This window comes from Delphinapterus leucas, chromosome 15 (assembly GCF_059928025.1).
Source record: "Delphinapterus leucas isolate spDelLeu-1000000601 "Yukka" chromosome 15, BTC_Dleu_Yukka2, whole genome shotgun sequence".
NCBI classification, from domain to species: Eukaryota; Metazoa; Chordata; class Mammalia; order Artiodactyla; family Monodontidae; genus Delphinapterus; species Delphinapterus leucas.
The window spans coordinates 87,961,161-87,984,868 of record NC_143143.1 but is presented as its reverse complement, the minus strand read 5'-3'; the positions used below and the strand labels follow the sequence as shown (position 1 = coordinate 87,984,868).

At 62.9% G+C, this 23,708-nt stretch overlaps 1 protein-coding gene across 8 annotated transcripts in view; it reads left to right on the top strand.

The window, feature by feature from the left end:
* Positions 1 to 11,133: 11,133 nt before the first annotated feature.
* Positions 11,134 to 23,708, top strand: part of KCNQ2 (potassium voltage-gated channel subfamily Q member 2) — a 50,236-nt gene continuing 37,661 nt past the window's right edge. For all 8 annotated transcript variants that reach the window (XM_089897190.1, XM_022597501.2, XM_022597504.2 and 5 more), the window contains exon 1: positions 11,134 to 11,429. In XM_089897190.1, the coding sequence (XP_089753316.1) occupies positions 11,134 to 11,429 (296 nt within the window). The remainder of the gene's footprint in view (positions 11,430 to 23,708) is intronic.

Below are 23,708 nucleotides of genomic sequence, written 5' to 3'. Positions count from 1 at the left end.
GTGTTGGGGGTCTCTCTGAGAATGGGATGAACTGAGGGCTCCTCCCCCACGACTGGCTGTCACACACACATTGTTGTTCACACGGGTTTTCAAGCTCCCACGCTCTTGGAAGCCCACTCTTAACGCCCCCAACTCCCAGTCCTAGGCTGGTCACTTGTGGCTGGACGCAGCGTCACTGCCGTCCTGCTCCTCAGTGGGGCCCCCGGCACAGCCAGGAACCCCAGCCCCTGGAACCCCAGAACAAGCCCTGACCTTGGTCAGCAAGCACGGTGGAGGGGGGAGGGAGGGCTCGCTGCCCAGCTCTCCCTGCTTCCAGAAAGCAGCGCCTAGCCCGAGCCGGGTGTTGGTGCTGCAGATGGAGCTCAGGGCGGGGCTGAGCGGATCCCTGACTGCGGGCGCAGTGCAGACTTGCCCGCCTGCAGCGGGAACTGGGCTGTGGGGCGTCCCCTCCAGGGTGAGCAGCAGGCCAACCACAGGGTCCCCTAGTGTATGAGTCCCCTGGGGCTGCAGCAACAAATGGGCCTCAAGCTGGAAGCTTAAAACGACAGAAATGGACCCTCCCACAGTCTAGTACCCCTGGGACAAGATCCAGCGTGGCCAGAGGCTGTGGGGGAGGGTCCGGTCCGTGCCTCTTGCAGCTCCTGGTGGCTGCCGAAGTCCCTTGGCTTGTGGCCACATGCCCCCAGTCTCTGCCTCCATGGTCACATGGTCTCCTCTCCTCTGGGTCAAATCTCCTCTGTCAACTGCTTATAAGGGAGGTCACTGAAGACCCCCCTGGATAATCCAGGATCATCTCCACTCAAGATCCTTGATTTAGTCACCTCTGCAAAACACTTTCTTGACACTTGTCACATCACAGGTTCCAGGGCCTGAGGCCTGAACTCTTTGGGAGCATATCCAGCCCACCACCCTGGGTGGTGATGGGAATTATGCCACCGAGTGAGGGGCCAGCCAGGACAGATGGGTGCTGGGGTTCAGGGGTGTCCACGGAGGGATGGTGGTGTCTCCCCACCCAGTCCCAAAGTGGGGATGGGCCCCCGGAGGGGGCATGAAGGGAGAGTAGGACCAGAAGAAGGGCACCAGACTAGCCAAGCCGAGTGTGGACTGGGACCCACTTCCCCGGTGCTGGCAGCCTGTAGACCCCCATGCGAAGGGTCTGGGCTGACCCTCAGAGGCCTCCAAGGAAGGCAGCTTGAGTAGGCAAACAGAGACACAGAACCCCAGGCAAATCTGGATTTCAGATAAACAGTGGATAATTTTTTAACATAAATATGTCCCATACACTATGTACACTGAAAAAGTATTTACTGCTTACCTGAGATTCACACTTGTTGGTGTGTTTTATCTGGTGGCCCTACCCAAGGAAACTGGGTGCCCCCTGCCACTCTTCTGAGCTGTGGCTCGTCCTGGGCCCCCCGGGCCAACATGCTGTGACCCTGCCAGCTGTCTGTCCCAGGAAGCTGTCCTTTTACACTTGGCCCAGTTAGAATTGGGGTCAAGCCAGAGAAACCTGTCAGCATGAGACAGGGTAAGAATGAATCCAGCCCCCGGCGGGGGTCAAAGGAAGCCCCCCAGCGTGGTCCCTGAGGGGACCCTCACCCTCTGGTCCAAGCGGCTGTTGTGGTCCAGATGCCAAGGGTGGGGGGATTTCAGCCATACTTCCCGCCCCCCGCAGGTGAGTGTGTTCCTGGGGTGTGGGACACAGATCATTCCAGGCTCATGGACTCTCAGGACAGTGTGAGGACAGAGGTGGGAGCACTTCTCCACTCCCACCGGAGTCTGAGGAAGATGGGGGTCCCTGCCACAGTGGAGGGTGGGGCTTCTCAGAGGGTCTCGGAGGGGGCCTTGGGCCCCCTTCGGGGATGGAGTGATTAAGGCAGCCCCAGGAAGGTGCAGCTCCTAGTCTGTTGCCTGGCAGGGCACTGGACCTCTCTGCATCCCTGTGCCTTGATCAGGGTGGGGTTCCCCAGGGCAGAGGAAGAGAAATCCGGACCTCACTCTCGGGGACATGCAGTACCTCCAGGTGTCCACGTGGGGGCAGCACATGCAGCACCTCTCCCAGGATTTTTCTGCTGACCTCGGAGCGGGGGGGGGGGGGGGGGGGCTCCCCAACCAGCAGCCCCCTGCAGAGATGGAGTGGGCAGGGGCCTGGGTCTCTGGGCTGTTCCGGGAGCCAAACACACTCAGCGGGAGGGGCTTCAGGGGGAGGGTGGGCACTGGCCACACCTCGGGACTGGCAGCCGGAGGGGAGGGCTGGGTGGGATGGCAGAGGCCCAGCGTCACACTCTGGGTGTCGGTTCTCAAACCCTCGCAGGTCAGACACCACTGAGGTGGTAGCCATAGACTTGGTGCACCGGAAAGGAAAGCAGAAATATTTAAAACTCAAGGTCACACAGCGCAGTCGTCACACATCGCATGGCTCTGAAAACCCCACTGTACAAGGGGGGACGGGCGGGACAAAGCCAAGGCCTTGGCGTTACTGGGAGAACAGTCTGATCTTGAGGGCCTTCTGGAGGGCTCTCAGTCCCCGGGGTGCCTGGACCTAACTCTGAGAGCCTCTGATCTGGGCAGTAGTGCAGGCGGTGAGGGCGCTGGTTCCTGCCCCGCTCCACCCACCGCCAGCGGGACAAAGCAGATGGTGGGTGGAGGAACCCCCTGCGGTCAGGTGCTCGCAGGGCTTGCGCAGCTGCCTCCTGGCCCGCCTCCGCTGCTGTCCAGCTCCCGGCACGGCCATCGGAGTCCGGGCTGAGGCTGCGCGGTGAGCGGAGGGCGTGGGGGCCCCTCCCTTTGGTCTGGTGGTGGGTGGGGCAGGGAAGCAGGGTAGGGGGCGGGGTCCACTGGGTCTTGGGGTCGGGGCGTCAGCTTCAGAGGCGGAGGGTGGGTGGACAGGGTGGGTGGCACCACAGCCCGGACAGGGCACCCTGGGGTGCAGGCGGGGGTACAGCCTCAGGGCCAGGACCCGAGCGGGGGGCACAGACCAGCGCTCACACTGGGCTTGGATGCCTGGACTGCCACGCAGGACGTGGGGGCCACAGGGGTGGGCGATTGCCCCCTGAAGCTGAGGCCCGGGGCCGGGTCTTCCACCCTCTGCTGGGCTGGGGAATAATTGAAAGCAAGATCTGCCAGGACCCAACTGGCAGCTTCAATCTGCACTTTGGGTACCTCCGAAAAATTCATGGGTCCTCGGGGCTGCAGGGTCCTGCTGAGCCGGCCAAATCTGGTCTGTCTCCCGCCCTTGTCTCTCCAGGGATCCTGGCGCCCTGCCCTCAAGACAGGAAGCACCTTCCCTCCCTCCCCCAGGGACCTGGGTGACCCTGGTGGTGACAGTCCTGTGTCTGGATGGCGGCCTCAGACCCCAGGGCTTCTCGCCAGGGAGTGACCGCCCTTGTGGGGGGCTGTGGGTGTGTCTCCTCCTGGGTGCCCTGGTGCGTCTCGGAGTGGGACCGTGTGTGTGCCAGGTTATACGAGTGCCTCTGGTGTGTGTACCCAGCCGTGCACACCTGTGTGAGTGTGACCTGGGTGTGGAGCTGTGCACATCTGCGTGTGGCTGTGTGGAGTGTGGGGAGAACATGGTGGGGGTCCTGGAGCCCACGGGAGCCAGGGCAGCGAATGTGTGCAGGTGAGTGCGCATGCGTGCATCTCGTGCGTGCTTGAGGGAGCACGCGTGTGCATGCACACGTGTGCACGAGTGTGAGTGTGTGTGCGCCCGCACAAGCTGTGTCCCGGCTGTAGCTGCACTGCTGGCTGGCTGGCTGGAGTCAGGATTGAGCCCAGGGCGCCGTGGGTGGCTGGACTCAAGCGGCGCTGGGGAGCTTTCCCGGTCCCGCGCCCGTGCGGGGGGAAGCCGGCTGGGGGCTGCGCTGGCTGCTCATGACTTCACTGGGGTGGGTCTGGGTGGGTTGGGGAGGAACAGAGCTTGGTGTCCAGAGGAGCTGCTTCCTTTCCTGGCGTCTCTCTTCGGGGGTCGGCTGGGGAGGGCGAGGGCTGCTCAGACGTGGGCTCGTGGCTGGGAGCCCGGCCGAACCAGCTACCAGCGCAGAGGTCCAACCAGCCGCACACTGGGGGCTGGGCCTGGGCTGTGGGGCCGAGTGCGGCCGGAAGCAGGGGTGGGGGAGGCGAGAGCTCCCAGGCCCTGCCTGTTCCGTGTCCGCCCCGGGCGGAGTGGGTGGACCTGGAAGGGTCAGTGGGGCAGGGACCAGATCATTCTCTTTGGACCGTCTCTGTGAAGATGCTCGGTGAAGTGGCCCCAGGCTCCGAAGCCATCTTCTTGTCAGGGATGCTGGCAGCTCTGGGGGGCATAGGGGCCGTGGTTGGGCTTGTGCCAGCCCCGCGTGACGGATGGGCCCAGCTCCCTGGCCCAGAGGGCTCACCCTGGGCTCTGGTGACAAGGCCGTGCCAGCTGCTGTTTGAAGCTGGGTCTTTCGAGATGGCTGGGGTCCTGGTGTCAGGGGTTCAGCTGCCCAGAAAGTGGGGGGCGGCGGCAAAGCTGAGCCAAAAGGGGAGCTGGAGGACAGAACAAAGGAGGGAAGAGGGGCGGGGAAGGGGGTGGGGATCATGCTTCTGAACCCCACGGTGGTAGTTTGTGAAATGTCCCCTTCCATCTCTGGCCTCTGAGCAAACCTCTTGCCCCTCAGAGTGGGCAGGACCTGGATGGGTGCTCTGCCCACCTTTAGGGCTGGGGTCTGTATTAGATGGCGCTCCCCTGAGCCCCGGCTCTCTTGGAAGCCTGCAGCTGCCTCCGCTGGCGTGGGGGTGAGGCCTCTGGGATGCTAGGTGCCTCTGGTGTCCTCTCATCCCTTCTTTACTGTGTGTCTCCGGGAACCCAGGGTCCTCCCCCCAAGTGTTGAGGAAGGTGGTACATGTTGGAAATGCAGGATTGCAGAGCCAGCCCTGGAATCGATTCATTTATTTTTACTTTAAAGCTTATATAATGCTTACTCACGCCAGACATTGTTCTAAGTGCTATGCAAACCTTAACTCCGTGAATGGTTGCAACAACCCTGTGGCATCATTTACGAGGGCCAGAGAGGGCCAGCACCTTGCCCAGTTACACACAGACAGAGCCGTGAAAAGAAGCAAAGGCTGCACTCTTCTGCATGGTGTAAAGGTAGATCCTGTCACCAGGCTAGAGAATAGCAACATGGAAAACCCAGGGCTACTTTGTCGAACTCTGATGATGAGCCGTCCTGTTGCCTCTTGGCAAGTGTGCCCCTCACACAGATGCTTGCCCTGCCCAAAGCCCTTCCTGGGGTCGGGGAGAGTTGCTCTCCTTCCCAACACTGTGGACTCCTGCCATGAAAATTCTCATCCCTTGGCTTGGGTATTATTAGGAGCTTTAGGGAGAAAATCCATTTGTTGGCACTATTTTATACTAAGGGGTGAATGGCTAACTCCTCGGAAATATTTGCAACTTGAGAGAAGACCTTGTTAACCTAAATCATGGTGTCTTAACCTCATCACTATTGACATCCAGGGATAGATAATTCTCTGTTGTGGGGGTGAGGAGCCTGTTCTGTGCCTCTACCCATTAGATGCCAATAGCACCTGTGCCCATGATGACACCCAAAAATGTCTCCAGACGTTACAGATGTCCCTTGGGGAACAAAGCTGCCCTGGGTAAGAATGACTGGCCTAAGTGGATCTCATCTCTGTGGGTGGATGCCAAGAAGGGAGGGGGTCAGCGTGTCTGAGCTGGGGGACTCTCCCATGGGGGAGGGTCTGTAAGAAACCAAGGAAGAGGGTGCTTCTAAGCCAGGACTGGGGTCACCATACATCTCCCTGCTGTTTCATGGATGCTGTTCTGTGCTGGGTGGTGTTTTCGGGGTCGCCTCCTTTCAGCACCCCCGGCAGCCCCATGAGGCGGGAGCCATTTCTCTTCACTCGACCAACGAGGACCCCTGGGCTCTGCAAAGTCACTTGACCAGCTCGGATGAGCCCGCGGGGCCGCCCCAGGGCTACGCTCCGCAGCCGGCAGCACCCTGCCTCTGGCAACGCTGTGGGGTGGAGCCGCGTTTGCTGGTGGAGTGATTTGTCAGGGGCCACCCTGCCTGAGCCCGTGGTGCTGGCTGAGGGCTCCAGCTCTGTCTAGGCTGATGTGTCCTGGTTTTGCTGGTCCAAGAGTCCAGCCTTTCTGTCCCACCTCCCTGGCTTAGTGTGTGGTGACCTTGTCCTGGGTGAGGGGGCCGGGGGTGGGGGGGACTCTGACAACCCACGGGCCCTGCCCCAGCCTGGACAGCTCTGTCCAAAGCCTACTGGACATCTGGCCAAGCAAGCCGGGCACTCAAGCGAGCCGGGGCTGGCGGTGGGCTGGCAGCCAGGACCCAGATGCCCACGCCCGTGTGTGGGCAGGGTGGCTGACCGCTCTGCTGGTGGGCAGCCTGTCTCCACGGCATCGCACTCCAGCTCACATCTGCCTGTGGTCTACCTGGGCAGACCCTAAGCCACACAAGCCCCAGGCCGGTCATCAGGGACACATCCTGGCTAGAGGCTCCAAGCAACATCTAGCTCTAGAAAAATGTGTTCACTCAGTCAGGGAATGTTGACGAGCAGCTTCTGTGGGCTGGGCCAGGGGCCGTGAGAGTGTGCACGGGGCTGTGTGCATGTGCATGAGGCTATATGTGTGTGCACGGGCCCATGGGCGTACACGGGGCTGAGTGTGGCACCATCCTCCTCTTGAGCTCCCTGTCTAGTGGGGTTGGGGGATGAACAGGTGGTGAGCCAATAAGTAACACAGTTTCAGACTGTGATGGGGAACCTGAGAGCTGGGGCTGGAGTCACACCTCAGGGGAGATCCACAAGCAGGGCCTCCCTGAGAACCACAGGGACCTTCAGGTGCTAATGGAGGGAACAGCATTCCTGCCAGAGGGAAGAGTATATTCAAAGCCCCCTTTACCTGCTTGAGGGTCCTTGAAGCTGTCGTGTGCCCAGGGCGGGGAGCTGGGAGGAAGGGACGTGGGGTAGAGAGGTGGGGGTCTGCGACCGCCGGGCCAGGTCACACAGGTAAAGAGGCCACGGCGAGGAAAGTGGGTCATGGGAGCATTGACTCGGAGAGAGAGAGCGCTGGTGGGGCCTGGATCACACCTCAGAGATGACAAAAGGCACAGCCTCCCAAACAAACCCCCCGCACCCCTTGCTCCTGGAAACGGGTCCCCCGCAGAGAGTGGGGGTGGGGCCTGAGGGCAGATGGCCAAGGGGGGCCCCCTTGAGAGCCCAGAACCCACACGATGGTTCCCACCCATCTGGACGCCTCCAGGGCCACCTCTGCTGCCCAGCCTGTCTCCGCTGCCACAGGCGACCATGGACTCCTAGTGTCAAGGTGTTATTGGCGGCTGAGAAATGCAGGTCAGCTCCCGCGTGCAATTAGCTGGGGCTCGGGAAGCTTGTTGAGGGTTCTGAGCCTTTAAAAGAAAACCCTATAAATTAAATTTATATTGACTTTAGTGCAAGATGTTTAAAAAAAAATCAATGCTTTCATATCTTGAATTTTTCCTCACTTCTTTTTTCCCTCCATGAGCTGGATAAATAATACAGCCCTTCCTCCTAATAACGGAAAATTCCTTGGAGGGGGTGGGACTCTCTGTCTGGGTAGGTGCTTCCTGTTGCCCAAATCATAGCACTAAGACGACAACAGCCCTGACCCAGGTTATGTGATTGAGAACCTGTCTCTTCTCATTTCCCCAAATTGTCTTGTTTCTCAGCCTGGTGGAGTTTTCCCTCTGGGCCTCTGGGGGACCATCTGTTTTTCTGGAGGCGGTGTGGTTGGGGAAGCAGCTTGCTTCTTTTCTACCGGGAGGAAATGGGGTGGTGGTGAAACAGGAAACTCTGCTTTTCAGGGTCTGCCCCCCATGTCCACGTGGTCACTGGCCATGAACTTGAGCATGGCTGAACACTGGGATGTAAGTATCTTTTTGGTGACCACAGGTGTCAACAAAGCATCAGACGGGGCTGAACAAAAAGGGATCCCACAGCAGGGTGCCAGAGCTGCCTCCCCCGGGGACGGCCTGCGGGACCTTGCCGCTGGTGGCCCTCAGACAGACGGACGGGACGGATGGCCAGGGGAAGCCTGCGTCCTCTCCACTCACTCCCCTGTGCTCTGAAGTCTTCTGGTTCCACTGTCTGTCTGTTGCGAAGCTAGAGTCACAACCCCTGGGCTTGTGGAGAAGCGGCTTCCCGGGAAATGCTGAGCCCGTGGTCTGAGCCGTGGGAAGGGTCACCATGAAGTTTCCCAAAGAGGGGATGATCCAGATGCTTCCATATGGCCTCCGACACCAGCCGCTGTGACATGCCCTGACCTCACAGCGTGGGCCTCATCTGTGCCAGGCTCTGGGGGACACGACGGTGAGTGAGATGCACCCAAAGGCAGGGGAGCCGGGCCAGGAAGCAAGGTCACAGCCCTGCGTGGTGAGCTCCCCCACAGGAAGGGAACACACAGGAGTACTGGGGGGCAGGGGGTGAGACTCTGAGCTGGCCTCTGATGTGACAGCTCAGTGTAGCGGGTGATGTGGCGGACAGGAGGAGGAGGCCAGGGGAGAGGGCAAAAGAAGACTGGGCTGGGCTCAGAAGGTTCTGGGGTGGTGCTGAAAGGACAGCGCCTGGCGTGGGCAGCGGCCGCCCCAGAGTCCCAGTGGAAGCTTTCTCCCCAAACTGGGGCTGGGCATCGCGTGCATCCGAATTTTTCCACTCCCCTTCTCTGGATCCCGTCAGTGCAGTCTTGGCAAAGATGGCTTGAGCCTGAAAGCTTTTCCCATCTATTTTTAAATAAATGGAATTTCTGTCACTTGCATGAAATTCACCCCGACTGACTTTGCAACGACCTGCTTTGCGTAGGTGGCAGGGGTGGGGGCGCTGGGGACCAGACTGCTAACAGTGCACAGCCCGTGGTGTGCAAGACACAAAATTGAAAACACAAATGATCACGGAAAGGACACCCTAAACAGAGGAAGCAGAGGTTTTCAAACCTTGACGCGGTGTTCGCCTTCCGGAACCTCCAAGAGATGCGGTGAAGCTCTTGGTGCCAACGCCACCGTAGACAAGCGAGCAGGGGCTCGGGGAGGTGGGGGATGCATGCAACCGAGCCCAGTCCCCTTCCAGCCGGGTGGGGGCTCCCTCTCAGCACCGCCTCCCCCAGGGGGTCATGAAGGCAGCCAGGAGCCCCTCGGACCTCAGGGACGTGCCGTCCTTTCTTCCTGCTCAGTGCCCTGGAACGCCGAGCCCAAACCTTGCTGCTGTCTCAATGCCCCTGCACAGGTGACACCTTCATCCTCGGTGAGCCACGCTAACCGTGGGCTCACGTTGCTCTCCATCCAACCCTGGGGAGGGGCTCCCCCAGGGAGGGACCATGCCCAGCCCAGGTGGCACCCCAGGGTCTGGGAGGCCTCCCCTCAGCAGGAGGGGGTGGCCCAGCCCTCGTGGTGTCTGCACGTCTGAGTCCCAGGTGTTTCGCCCAGTTTCTGAGGACTGAGCATGTGTGTCCCCCAGACGTCACCCCCGTGCAGACCCAGTGCGCGCGGGACGCAGTGGCCCCTTCTTCCCGTTCGCAATCCAGGGCCTCCGTCTCCTCCCTCGGCCTGGGCTCAGCGGGGGAGAACCCACCTAACGCTGAAGATTGTAGCTAGTGAGCAGGCCTGGAGGCAGGGAGGTGGGGGTCAGGAGTGTGGCCCCTGGGATGCACCTGTGTGCACAGGTGTGGGTGTGGCATGCGCTGTGGTCTCCCCAACATTCTAGATGACTTAGCCCTGTGCCTGCACTGTCCATTATGCTTTCTGCCCAACTGAAGAAAACCAAAACCACGCCAATGCCTTTGGAACCCAAAGGGCAAAGGACACAGCTGACCTGGCGCCAGGGGTCCTGTGTTAGCAGCCGTTACCGGTGAGGGCATCACCAGCTACTAAACAGGGCCTTTCGCTTGGTACATCCCACGATGCCAGGTGAATGTGGGAGGGGTCTGGGTGTAGTCAGGAGGGGCCCCTGAAGCCAACACCATCCTAGGTGTGCAGATGGGGGGGGTCCAGGGGGGGCATCGTGAGGAGCTGACAGCATCGAGTGTGCAGGGGCCCCTCGGGAGCTGAGGAATGAGCCCTCTGGTCTTCCAGCAGCAGGTTCCTGAGTGACCCCCCAGGACACCCACAGCCACAGGGGAGGCCAACTCTGCCCACTCCCCGCCAAGGGGACATGCTGCCATCTGCGTCCAGAGCCTGCTCTCCCGAGGCCTAGGTCTTGCCCTGGGGCCCACTCTCCAACCCCCTGCCCCTGCCTCGGGCCTCTTTGGGGTCTGCAGAACAAATCCCAGGCCCCTTGGGGGACTTCAAGGCTCCCCAGGGTGTCTCTCAGGTCTGAGCTTCCTGACCCTCCTTCCTGCCGAGAAGCCTCTGCAAACCCCCACCTTTCCCCAGCTGTCTCCCCCGCGGGGACGTCCTCTCCAAGGCCCAGTTCACGCTACCTCTTAGGAAGGAAGTCTCCACAGAGGCCTCCCTGCACAACCAAGGGCCTGGGGTCTAAAGCGTCCTCATGCCTGGCCCATCTAGAGGCCAGGAGCATAAGGTCCCGGGGAGCTGGGCCTTCTAACACAGAGCCTGGCCTCCCCGGCTCCAAGGGGTCCAGTCCGGGCCCAGCTGGTAAGAATTCACCTGGGGCCAGGCCCCGGCACCGCACCGCCTGGGGATCCCAGGGAGAGCTGGGGTCTCTGCTCAGGCGTGTGCTTGCCCGGTCCTGCCCACCCCAGAGGGGACTAGGGGGCCGGATCCCCTCGTCGGGGCACACGTGGCCGGAGGGGCGGGAAGAGGTCGGCGGGGTGGCGCAGCCTGACCCTCCCTCCTCTTTCTTCCCCCTCCTCTCCTCCCCTTCCCTCCCGCGGCCGGGGCGGCGGCGCAGGAGTTAACGGAGGTGGGGGGGGGGCGGGGCGAGGCGGCGGGCGGAGCCGGCGCGGCCGCGGGCCAGGCGCCCAGGCGCGCGCGGAGCGAGGGGGCCGCAGCGTCCCCGCGCGCGGCCCGGGCCCGGCAGGAGCGCGGAGCCGCCGCCGCCGCCGCCGCCGCCTGGCCATGCGGCTCCAGGGCCGGGGAACTGGGCTCGGGCCCGCGCCGCCCCCCGCGCGCCGCCCCCGCTGAGCCCGCGCCCGCCCGGGCGCCGCCCGGCACCATGGTGCAGAAGTCTCGCAACGGCGGCGTGTACCCCGGCCCGAGCGGGGAGAAGAAGCTCAAGGTGGGCTTCGTGGGGCTGGACCCCGGCGCGCCCGACTCCACCCGAGACGGCGCGCTGCTCATCGCCGGCTCCGAGGCCCCCAAGCGCGGCAGCATCCTGAGTAAGCCGCGCGCGGGCGGCGCGGGCGCCGGGAAGCCCCCCAAGCGCAACGCCTTCTACCGCAAGCTGCAGAATTTCCTCTACAACGTGTTGGAGCGGCCGCGCGGCTGGGCTTTCATCTACCACGCCTACGTGTGAGTGCCCACCCGCGCGGCGGGCGCGGGTCGCGAGGCACCCGGGCGATCGGCCGCTGGTGGCCCGTGGGCGCACAGCTGCGGGCTACGAGGGCCTCCGTGTGTGTCCGAGCGCCCGCGTCGGTCACACCGTGTGCCTGGGGTCCCTTGGTTCAAGAGAAGGACAGAGGTTGGAGAGCAATTTTGGAGACGTCTGGTTGGAAGGAGTTCCGGGGTCGGGGTGGGGGCGCCTGTCCCCCTCCCGCGCCCGCCAGCGGCCTGGTTGGGTTGCATCAGTCCCTCCCCCGCAGGATGGGGAGATGTGCAGCGCCCCAGCCTCCCCTCCTCAGCCCTGAGAGGCCCCTCCCCACGGCCACTGCACCGAACAAAGGGCCGACCAGGGAGGGAGGGCGGCGCTGCCCGTCCTGTCACTGGACCTGGACTCCTAGAGGGCCCCCTCTAGATGGGTTCCCTCAAAGCAGGGGGATGGGGGAGGGGTTGGCCCTCCTTCCAGGGTGCGCTTCTGGGGTGCTGCGGTGGCGGAGGGGTCCCGTCCTTCCTCTCCGCCCCCAGCCGTGGGCTGAGGGTAGTTAGCTGGCTGTTCCTGCCCCGTGGTGCCTGCACCCACCCCTGGCCTGGCCTGCGTCGCCCCACCCTCCCCTCCACCCAGCACAGCCTTGAGCCCCTGCCGCTGCTCGCTGGAGGAGCAGGTGCATGCCTGACGCCCCGGCGCGCGTTCTGGGCTCCAGACCCCCTTTACTGCAGAGTGGACCCCCAGGAAGTGGGGTGCCACCATCCTGGGGCCGCCAGCCCTGGCCCTGGGAGGGCTGTCGGTGTCCCTGGGCCCGTTGTTCAGGGAACTCCTGGCTCCTGCGCCAGGGCTGGTGGCCACAGGCCGGCATTGTGTGCACACGGGTGTTCGAGCGTGTGGCGTTTGTGTGTGTGTGTGTGCACGCGCGCCTGTGCTGGTGGCGAGCACGGCCTCTGAGCCTACAGGCACTCTCTCCCATCCCAGCTAGACTGGGCCAGGGACTCGGCCATTTTGTGAGAAAGAGGCATTTGGGGATGGGAGTGAGGGGTGGATTCTGGGAAATCGTCTCCGACCAAGTGCCCACCTGGGATGAGGGGGTGTGTGCCCGTGAGTGTGCCTGTGACCTGTGAGTGTGTGCTCTGGACGGACCCTCTGTGGGTGGGGGAGAAGACCCTGGGAGGAAATGCCAAGCTGCTGGAGGGATAGGTGTCCTGAGGGTCACCACAGCCCTGGAGGCCTCCTGGCCACTGTCCCCAGCCCCAGCGCTGAGCCACCCCGGGAGTCCCAAGAGGCAGAGGCTCCCCTGGCACTGAGTCAGCCCCCGCCTGCCCCAGGGAGGTGACCTGGCTCTTCCCGGGGCGGACATGCCCAGGTGCGCTCTTCCTCCTTGGAAGAGCCCCGTGCCTCCTCTCCCTGCCGGGTGGGGGCCAGCTCTGGTCAGCCAGGTCCTGGCCCGAGGTGACCTCTGGTGTATGGGCACAGCCCAGCGGTGCCCCCACTCCTGTCTGACCTGTGGTGCGGCTGCTGGAGGGTTTGCTGTGCTTTGGGCACGAAGGTCCCCGCCAGCAGCACTTCCCGGGGTCCCCTCTGTGTGGCCTCTCCCTGCCCAGGCCCGAAGTGGCCGGCCCCTCCGTGCGTCCTGCGTCCTGGAAGCTGCAGCCTTCAGAACTGGGAACAGAGTGTGGGGACTGGGGGCCAGGCAGCTGCTCTTGGGTGTGGGTCTGCGTTGCCCCCGCCTCGGGAGTGCCCGAGTCAGGACAGGTGGGCCTGCAGTGTGTGAGGGTCCAGGGGCAGTGAACGGGGCAGAGCTGCCCTTGCCCCCAAGGCATTGTGGAGGCCACCGCGTGGGGTCTCCACCCTCCCGGCGCCGGCCCGGGGGTGCTCCTGAACGGCGACATCTCTGTCCCGCTGTTGCTGCTCATCGGTCACCCCCCGGCTCCCCGGGCCTGGAATTCACTAGCTGTCCCCAGGCCCAGCCCATCCTTGGGCCCAGCCCACTGGACTCGGGAGGCCTTCACTGCCCCCATCTGCTGGTCCCCAGTGGTGCGGCCTCCCCTGTGCACCCCCGCCCCCCAGCAGGGACTGGCCCTCGTCTGTTCGGTTTGTTGGTTAAACCAGTTCAAGCCCCTCCTGAGCTGGGCCTGGGAGGGGCAGTGGGGGCCGGGAGTGGTCGCAGGGCTGGGGCAGCTGCCCTCCTGGGCCACCTTCCACCAAGGCCTGGCTTCTGGAAGGCAGAGGTGTGCTGAGCCCTCTGGGTGTCAGAGGTGGGGAGGGAGGTGGCCGCCCTCTGGCCCCCGGGCTTGGTGGGCATCAGGCCGGGTGCCCCTGCCCTTTGCGGACGGGCTGTCTCCATGGACGTGCCTCTGGGCCTGGAGCCATCACCATCACTGCTGCTGCCTGTGGGGGCGGGAGGCTTCCCTGAGTCAGGAGGATCCTGGACCAGGCTGAGGGGAGCCCGCCCGGGCTCCCCCTCCCAGCCCCGAGGCCCCTGCAGTGTCCCTTCCTCTGCTCCGGCTGGAGAGGGAGAGCAGTCCCCGGTTGGGCAGGTCCCCGCCCCGCGTGGCTGTTCACCCAGACCTGGCCGGGATTCTGGGCGGGCAGGCTGGTGTCGTCCGCAGTGAGCGGGGGCCCTGTTGCGAGGAGCTGGGCCGTATGGGGTGGGGAAGGGGTGCATCTCAGCTCACCATTGCCTGCCCTTCACACCCCCAGGCAGGTCTCGGGGCTCCGAGGGTCTGTGCACCCCTAGAGCAGGGCGTCTTTACACGAGAGGATTTTCTAGCTACGGTCTAGGGTTTTCATGAGTTTCTCAGAGGGGGTGTGAGCCACAGAAAAGGCCCCAAAACACTTCAGGGATGCGTGTCCAGGCCAGTGGGGCCCCAGGGGCTACTTAAGGCAAGCCCTTGGGGGCCCTTTGAGAGCCTGGGCTGGGTGCGCTGCCCCCTCCCCTCACGGGTGGGAGCGGCAGCTGCTCCATCATGGTGAGGGGGTGGGGGGATCTCCCCAAGGCTCAAGTTAGGAGGGGAGGGGAACCGCACGTCTTCTGGGCCGGCCCGCTGTCCGCTGGTCTCAGGGGTTCCTCACTTTGTGGCCCCATTTTCACTGGTGAGGAAACCGAGGCTGAGACGGTCGAGTTCCTGAGTTGCCCCACTCACGCTGGACAGAAGGGGTCTCGGCCCAGTGATGGGAACTTGGGGTGCAGATCGGTTGACTTTTCCAACATCCAAAAGCCACTTGGAGTTGCCAGGTGAGACTGTGTTTGAAATAGGTGGGATGGAAAATGCTGGTGACTGCAGGGCAGGGACTGGCCCTTGGAGGCCGGGGCTCGCCTGAGCGGCTCACTCTTGTGAGCTGCCTTCTCTCGGGCTAGTCCAACGAGCCCCCTCCGTCCTTGGATGGCGTCCAGGTGGGTCTCGGGGGGCCGCTGACATTTCGGGGCCTGTGGCTGGGGGCAGCGGGATGGGGGCCTGGGGCCTCAGGGCCCAGCTGCAGTCCCCTGCGTGGCCTCGGATAACCCACGTGAGGTTCCACATTTGGTCACGTGCAGGCCGCCCGCTGCCCCCTCTCACCTGTCCGCCCTCGGGTGGGCAAGTGTGGGCCCACGTGCTGGCCTCTCTTTTTTCCTCGGTGTGACTGCACTTAGGGGGCGTGGGGGCCCCAGGGCAAGTGGCCTTGGGTGTCTGCTTCTGAGAGGAGACTGGGGTCTGAATGGCTGTATTCTCAGCTTCTTTCAGCTCCCAGACCTCGCTGCAATCCTGGGGAGGAAATGTCTATTGATTGAAGAGTTGGAGAATCTTACGGAAATTTCCCCAAAGGTGAAAACGGTAGGAGGGTTGTGGTTTCCAGGGAGACCAGGGCTCAGTAGACTGTCCCCAGTCGGCTGTCTGGAGACCTCAGGCCTCATCGTAGGATTTCTCACCCACAATAAGACAATGAAGTGTTTTTTAATGAAGTGTTTCTTAATCACGGTGTCTAATTACACTGTCGTGAATTCCCGCAAACGGTCTGTGTCCTCAAGGTAATGGGGTCGGTAGGAAGCTCCGTTCTGGACAGTTTCACAGATCAGAACAAAGAAAAATCTGTTTTGTTAGAAACCAGTACAAGTCAAACATTGAAACTAGTCTCTACGGAGACTCGGCGGGGGGCTTCGACGTGGGCACTGCCTCGGAAAACACCTAAACCCGGAATGATTGTGAAGAGACCGGATTGTTTCCAGGAGCGCAGCCCGAGCCTGGTGGTGGATAGAGCGTCTCAGGGGGTTCTTCCCGGTCCGTTTTGGTCAGTAAGTGAATCCTAGGCTGTGTTAATCCCTGCGCGCCTGCGTGTCCACGGTGAGGCCCGGGGTCTGCTCCTGGCCACCGCTCACAGGCGTCCTGAGTCCGTCCTGGCGAGCCCGCCAGGCTGCCCCCACCCCCAGGAGCTGCGTTCTGAATGCCCCAGAGAAGGGACAGGCTCCAGAGGACTGAGAGTTCTCTGGGGCCTTTCGTGGAAGGTGCTGAGGGCCAGGATGGCGGTGGGGGACCCCGCAGAGGGCCGCACCTCCGCTCGGCACGACAGGGCGGGACGTGCTGCAGGCACTGCGGGCTTGTGACCCTTTCCTTGTGGGGGACGGGGGTGGGTGGGGCTGGGGGCCAGTTCTGGGGCTCACGATGCTGGGTCGGCCCTGGGCTGCAGCCTTCTGCACCTTCCTGAGCCAAGGCTTGTGAGAGACATTGGCCTGTGTCCAGTAGCCTCATTATAAACCGTGCTGCCTGGGTTACCTCGTAGGTGGGTCATTTGAAACGTTCTCGAGTGTAAATGGAGGGTCTTTCCTGCATGGAGATCGCCGGGTACGTGCCTTAGTCACAGACGTCACCTCGTCACCCCCACGCCCCCGTCAGGTGTGGTGTGAGGTTATAACCAGTGGTGGTTCAGGGGGCGCGCGTGGGCAGAGGGTGGTGAGCCGTGGGGACCGTGGGCTCTGCGTGGGCCTGGCGGGGAATCCTGCCTTGGGCCCTGTGTCCCCTCATCTGTGACGTGGGGACACCATTCTGTGCTTGTCTCCTGTGAATCACTCAGCACAGTGCTCGGAGCGTGTGACGTTCACGGGGTCCTGGCCGCCTTGTCTGTCACTCAGCAAGGAGGAAGACCAGGCGGAGGGAGGTGGGCGCGTCCGGGACAGCACCCTGCGCCATCCGCCCTCAGCGCGGCCCGGGGGTGTTCCCAGTCCCGTCGGCCAGTGACTGCGCCTGGATGGAGGGGTTTGGGGCCGCTGTGAACGTGGCCGCGTGATTAGACACGGGGCCCCCGTCTGAAGCTGTGTTTGTCCAGGAGGACTGGCCGTTTTCCTAAAGGACCTCACTGTTCTACAGCTGCCTGGGTATTGGGAGAGGTCTTCCTTCCACGGCTGAATGGTCCCAGCGCCCTGGACCTCCGAGCATAGAGGCCAGAACGGTTTTGGCTTGAGAAGGACCATTGCGAGCGGGTTGTACCAATGGACCCCCAGACCGTAAAGGGGACCCCAGGTTTCCGCACGGGCTGCGTCCTGATGAGCTGCATACCCTCCTAAGCTGTCGTATGGTGACTTAGTGTCACGTGGGCCGCCAGGCTGAGCCCATCTCCTGGCGCTGCCCCAGAGCATGGGAGACTCCTTCTAGCACAGCCACTCCCTTCTGAAGGCTGGTGCCCGGCTGTGCTTTCCAACAGCGGTTTGCTGACAGCTCTGCGGCATCGGGAAACGGGCCTCATCTGTGCCATGCAGTTCCCTCCCAGCTGTGGGGCACCCGGCCAGCAAGCCCGGGCCAGCTTGGTGAGATCCGAGGTAGAAAGAAGAGGGGCGTGCAGCCCCAAGGTTGTCCCCCAGGGACTCTGCCTTCCATGCTGAGGGGAGGGTTTGACGCAGCTGCCCCCGCCCCCTAGGCCCTCTTTCCACTGTTCTGCAGGCGGCCGTGGCCCGATGACCGCTCCCAGCTTGCTCCCCTGGCAGCTGGTGGGGTGGCGGTGAACCCCCAAAACCCCTCTTGGTGAGGAGGGTGCGTGCAGGAGGGGTCAGGGCAGAGAGATGACTATTTCTAAAGCCTGTCTGTTCCTCGTGTGAATTAAGACAGCCATGGCCGGAGTTGGGGGGAGGTGGTCCAGGTGCTGTTTTGCAAATGGTCCGGAGTTAGGGAGAGGGCTGGTCTTTGTTGTCTGAAGCTGGGCTGCACCAAGCTTTTAATTCATCCAGGAGGAAGCAGGGCTGGGGATGCCTGGGTCTTGCAGCCCCTGGGTGGGCAGCTCTGGGGCCTGCGTGCCTCCCAGTGGGGCTGCAGGGCCCACATTCCTCAGTTTGCCCTAGTGCGTTTGGATGGTTTCATCCACAGCCCAGCCAGAGCCCCGGGGCACGCAGGCCCCAGAGTTCCCTACTGTGAAGGCCTGGGTTTGGCAAGTGAGGGTCCTGTCATGCAAAGGGGGTTCCCTGGGGAACGGGCAGGATGGTGCCTGCCGAAGGGAGAACAGGGACAGCGGCAGGACTTCTACCAGGTGTCCTGACGCCATGGGGTGGGGCGCAGGTGAGCCGGGCTGAGTGACGGACCCAAGCGCGCGCTGGTGAGCGGGGCCAGCGGTGCTCAAGCCCGGCAGAGGCTGGGTGAGGGCTGCACCTTCTCCAGCAGCCCCAAGGACGGTGGGGAGACCCCTGGCCTGGGGCGGGTGCCCGCCCACGAGGGGGCTCTCGCCTCTTCTCGGCCACCGGCGGCCCAGAGCCTTGGTCCCACTGCCCAGCAGCTCGGATCGCCCAAAGGGAGGGTGCGCTGGAGCGGGCGGGCCTCTTCCGGCAGCTCCTCGCAGAGGCCGTGTTGGCTTCACTTGGTTGAGACGTGAGGGTGGGTGTGTTCCAGCCGCCAGCCCTGAGTCTGACCTTCATCTCCAGGATGTACTCAGAGCTGAGCGTCCTTAGGCTCTGCTGGCTACCCGGCTTGAGTAAAATTAGGTCTTTAATGTCTTCAGATTACCCGGGATAATTTTTTTTAATATTTATTTGTTTATTTGGTTGTGCCGGGTCTTAGTCGCAGCACGTGGGCTCCTTAGTTGCGAACTCTTAGTTGCAGCGTGCATGTGGGATCTAGTTCCCTGGCCAGGGACCGAGCCCGGGCCCCCTGCATTGGGAGCGTGGAGTCTCAGCCACTGTGCCACCAGGGAAGCCCCCTGGAATATTTTGTAAATGTACAGAACCGCGTTTGTTCCAGAAAGTCCTACTCGGACTCATTGGAAACAGCGTCTCCAGAGATTCCTTCATCGTCTGTTGTGGGGACAGGTCTCAGCTCCCAGGTTGTTCCTGGCTGTCTGCTGTGTGTGCCCCCGCCCAGGCCCCTCCCTCCTCCAGGTCCTGTCTGGTCCGCCCCTTCCTTCCCTGGAGCCTCAGTCTTGACCTGACTAGAGAGCTTAGAACTTTTGAGTTTGCTTTTACATTTAGGCTTGGAAAAAAATATTTGAAGGGTTTGTCTGAGGAAAAGGCCAGTTTCTCCTGGGATTCCAGGCTTTGGGGGAGGAAGCGGGGGTGGGGGGGGAGTGGGATGTGGAAGTGGGAGGAGCCTGGGTGAGCAACTGCGGATCCATTTCTGTTCCTGGGAGCAGGGCTCTGAGCAGGGCTGCCAGTCCTGCCGGGCCTGGCTGGGTCCACTGGCGTTTAGAAGTCTGTTCTCCCTGGAGGCCAAGCCTTGATGGGATGTGGTGGCAGCACCGGGATGGGCCCTCCAGTAGGAGGGCAGGGCCTGACCCGGGGTTCGACTTTCACCCGGAGGAACAGGAAGTGAGAGCATTTGGAGCTCAGCCTCTGGCGGGGGTGACCCGGGTGAGCCGAGGCAGGACCGCCGTGCAGGGCGCTGGCCGCGGTACTGATCACGAGCCCACGGCCATCTCTCCAAGTGAGCTCCGTGCGGGACATGGAAAGTGGGGAGATTGGCCCATCACTGGCTGGCCTGCGGACGGGGCGCTTGGGGCAGGCGCGTGGCCGCTTGCTTCCGCCTCCCGATTCAGCCTTTTGTGCTCACAGAGCTCTTTCCTCCTTGGTCAACGTTCTCCAAGACGGTCCTCTCCGCTTTGTGCGGTTTGATTAGCTGAGAGCTGAATTAATATCGTGTGGACGGAAATCCAGTGTTTCAGGCCAGGTGGTGGGCAGACAGCACTGCGTGGTCTGAGCGAGAGGGGCTGGCGGCCTCTTAGAGAAACACTTGGTTATGGTCCATTACCTCTTCTGATTATGAAAATTACACACGTCCACCGTAGGAAACGGAGAAGATGCAGAAAAGCTGAGGAGGAGCGTTTGTCTTTCCCGATTGCCTTCCGAGCATCTGTGCCTGTCTCTGCGTTTCTTAAAGGAGATCGGATTCAGGCTGTTGTCCTCCTTCGTGCTAACCGTGTGTGGTGGGGATTTTCCCGTGGAATCAGACAAATCTCTGCTGGACGAGTGTTGGGCTTTGTCTCTGTCATCAGGGCTCCTGGTGCCCCTGGGGTCGGGGGAGAATGAGGTGGCCCTCCCTGTCACTGATCCCTCACCCTACGCCCTCGGCTTACGGCTGGGGAGCAGACGGCGCCTCTGGCCTGGAGAAGGACCCAGGCAAGCACGTGCCTGGTGGCCCCCCGGGGTCAGAACCAGGGCTGGTCCGGGAGGGGGCTTGTTAAAATGAGGTCCTGCCCATGGCTGTCGCTGGAGGTGTGCAGATGGAGGCCGGCAGAACACCAGGAGTGTTTTTAGGGGACCACTGAGCTATGACCCGTGGGGCACGGGGGGAGTGGGCCAGCCCGAGAGCCGCTTGGAGGGTGTTCAGGAAGAGTCCGGGGGAGCAGGCCTGGCCGTGCTGTCGACCTGGGGAGGCGGGTCTGTGAGGGGCCCTGGTGTGGGGGTACCCTGAGCGCCTGCATGGGTTCCTGTGCTCACGAAGGGGATGTCAGATGCCTGGGGTGGTCCAAACTGACCCCTCGTGGCGGGGGGCGCACCTCTCCCCCGAAAGATGGTATTTGCCCTGGGCCCTGACCTCAGAGGCCTGTCCACGGCAGTGCCTCCCGCGGGGGACCCCTCCCCTCCTCACCCCGCTCCTGCGCAGGCTTCCGCGTGGTTGGGGCTGTGGGACCCGCAGGGCCGGGGGTCAGCCATGCTGACCGTTTCGTCAGGCCAGCTCCCTGGACAGAGCCTGGCACTCGAGGGACCCCAAAGGTGGCTGTGCTGGGGGTGTGTGTGGCAGGCCCGGGGGACGCACCCCAAGACGGGGACCCCCAGAGTGAGCCGGGGCCGGGGGAGACCAGGACTTACAAGGACAGAGCTCAGTGTGGACCGTGGAAGAAAACACACCTGGAGGGGGACCCCCGCCCCACAGCACAGGAAATCAACCAGCCAGCGGCTGCCTGCTCCCCACGTGTGGATGCTAAGGCGTCCCAGGGGGAGGCTGGGGCCCTCCTTGCCCCCCAAGAAGCCTCAGAGCAGTGTCCTTCCTTGAAGGACGGGGTCAGGTCCCCTGGCGGCAGGGGGTGCGGGGAGCAGTGTGGGCAGAGGGGTAGGCTCCCCCGCCCAAATCTGTGCTGGCGCAGAGGGGAGCTGAGGCACGGGTGGGGAGGGCGCAGAGGGGAGCTGAGGGACGGGTGGGGAGGGCTTGCCTGGGCTCTGTGCTGGCGCAGAAGGGGAGCTGAGGCATGGGTGGGGAGGGCGCAGGGGGGAGCTGAGGCACGGGTGGGGAGGGCGCAGAGGGGAGCTGAGGCACGGGTGGGGAGGGCTTGCCTGGGCACAGACGGGCGGATGGGCCTTACCCTCTGCTTCAGTCCCTGACAACCTGGTCTGTTTCTGTTTTTTTCTTTAATTGATGTGAAATCCACAGAATGTGCAATTATTCAATTTAATTTAATTCAAGGGAGGCCTCAAATGCCAAGGCTGGAGCTGGACCTTCCCAGGGTCTGGGACTTCCTGGGTTGGGGCCTGTCAGGTCTGAGGCGTTTACTGAGCACTTACTTGCCGTGTACGGGGGCCTGGCGGGACCGCAGTGGGCCTGGGTGGGCGGCCCTGTGGGCAGGGCTCGTTTCCAGGGTAGGGTCTGCACACGGCCTCCCACTCCCTCTGGCTGCGGCGGGATCTCAGAGTGATTCCTCGCGTCTGGCTTGTTTGCGCCCGGAGCAGCCGTCAGGAGTCCAGGCTTCCTGTCGCCCAGAGACTGGCAGTGGCCCCTGGTACTGGAGGCAGAGCAGTTCATTAAGGGTGAAATTAGATTCCGGGCTGCAGCGCCAACTGCAGTCCTGATGGACGAGGCAGCGGGAGGTTCCCCGGGGACCCGGTGCGGGAGCTTGGGCCTCACGCTGGCGGCTCCTCCCCCGTCCTCTCCTGGGCTCCCGGGCCACCCGGCCTTATTGGGATGGACGTTATCCTGGGGAGACCCCGCCAGTGGAAGGGGTGCTCAGGCTCGGCCCCGCGTGGCCGCGGTGAGCTGCATCACAGCCTCCGTTTTCTCATCTGTAAAACGGATGAGCATCTTCTTCCAATCTGCTGGGTTGTCCCCTGCCTGGTGCATCGCTGAATTGTAGCCTGGGGGGTGGTGCTTGATGTCAGGGACCCCTCCCCATCCTTTCCTCCCAGCTCTGCCAGCCAGGGGCTGGGGGTGAGCAAGTGGGGTGCTGATAACACGACTTCCTTTCCTCCCAACCCTGCCATTCGCTTATAAAAGGTGTATTTCACTAAATATGTAAAATGAGATGAATAATCCCAGTCATCTCCCAACTTAGTATTTGAAGGGAGCGAGGGAGTCTGGGCTGTGGGCCAGCACCATGGCACCCACCCTGGTGCCCTCCCAACAGTGGGAACCAGACGTGGGAATGAGGTGGCAGAGACTTTGTCACGTTTTCCGGAAAAGAAGTATTCCCTGCAGTGAGATGGGGGGGGAGGGGAGGGCCGAAAGCAGTGGGGTCTCCCTCTGGGGGTGGCAGCTGCCCCCTCCCGAGAGTGCAGGGCAGGCAGAACGCACACGTGTGCACCCAGGACCTGAGGCACGGCTGTGGGTGGGCTGACCGCCTCGAGGGGTGTTGTCAGGCCTTGACTGGGGGGCTCCCCTGGCCAATGCCCAAGCCTCCACCACCCTCAGTCCCTCCCGCCTGCCCTGCCTGTCTCTCCATGCGTCAGAATCCCTACACTGAGGACCCTGCCGTGCCTCCACCTGTTTCAAAAGAGGGGTCCATCTCTGCCCAGAGCTCAGGCTGTGGAAGTGCCTCCTGATGTCTGGCTGAGGCCTCTCCTGCTGCTGTGGGTCCTGCAGTGCTGGGGCCCGCCCCACCTCGTGGCCACTCGTGAACTGGGTGGCGCAGGCCTGGTTGTGCATCTGGGATGTGGCTGCTCTGGTGCTCGCTCTCCAGGTGGCCTACCTCCCCCTGCCCAGGTGAGCAAGGTCTGAGGTCCCTGGCTGGCCTGCCGCTCTGCCTGACCCCCAGCACAGCTTCTGGAATCTGGGGCTGGGGACCAGCTGCTTGAGCTGCTCGTCTCCTTGGCAACCGCTGCCAGGGAAGCATCCTGACGATGAATTCATTATCATAATTAGCCACCATGTTCTGCCTTTGGAGCCACCTCCTGCCTCCCCTCCTTTCTTTTCCTGCAGCCTGGACAGTTCCCAGGCTGGAGGGCATGAGAACTCCCCTCCCCCAGGGCCCTGGGGCCTTGGTCCGGTGCTGGGGAGATGTACAGGATGGTGCTGGCCATTGAGCTGAACCTTGCAGCAGGGGGATGGGACTCCCAGCCTGTGGGCGGGTAGAACTGCTCACCGATCCCATCTGGGGAGGAAGCGGACCCAGCTACTAGCCACCACGTCCTCTGGGGCCTGGGGGTCGGTGCTAAGCACACAGCTTGCCTCCCGGGGCCTCCCAGTGGTGCGGCGGCGTCCACCCTGCACCTCCCCGATGCCTCTCCAGAGGAGGAGAGGGGAGAAGGGGAGTCCCTTAGATCCACAGCTGGCAGCTTCCATGAGCCTGCCAGGAGCCAGAACCCGGGTCACCGAGGCAAGAGAGGTCTTTGGGAAGGAAGGCCCCCGCCTGGCTCAGACTCCCCAGGGTCTCCAGGATGCTCCAGTGCCCAGGGCCCCAGCATAACCGCAGCGGGCGGCCCTGCGATGGGCCTCAGGGCTGGGGGTGATCACCTGCGTCGTCCTGCGGGAGGGCTGGCCCCCCCACCCCCTGGTTCCCCGGGGCTGGGCCCCAGGGAAGTGTCCCCTGTAATGGAGGATGCCGTGCCTGGGACCACGAGGCCAGAGGCGGAGCCCCCTCCAGCCTCGCTGGATGGGCGTGGACTT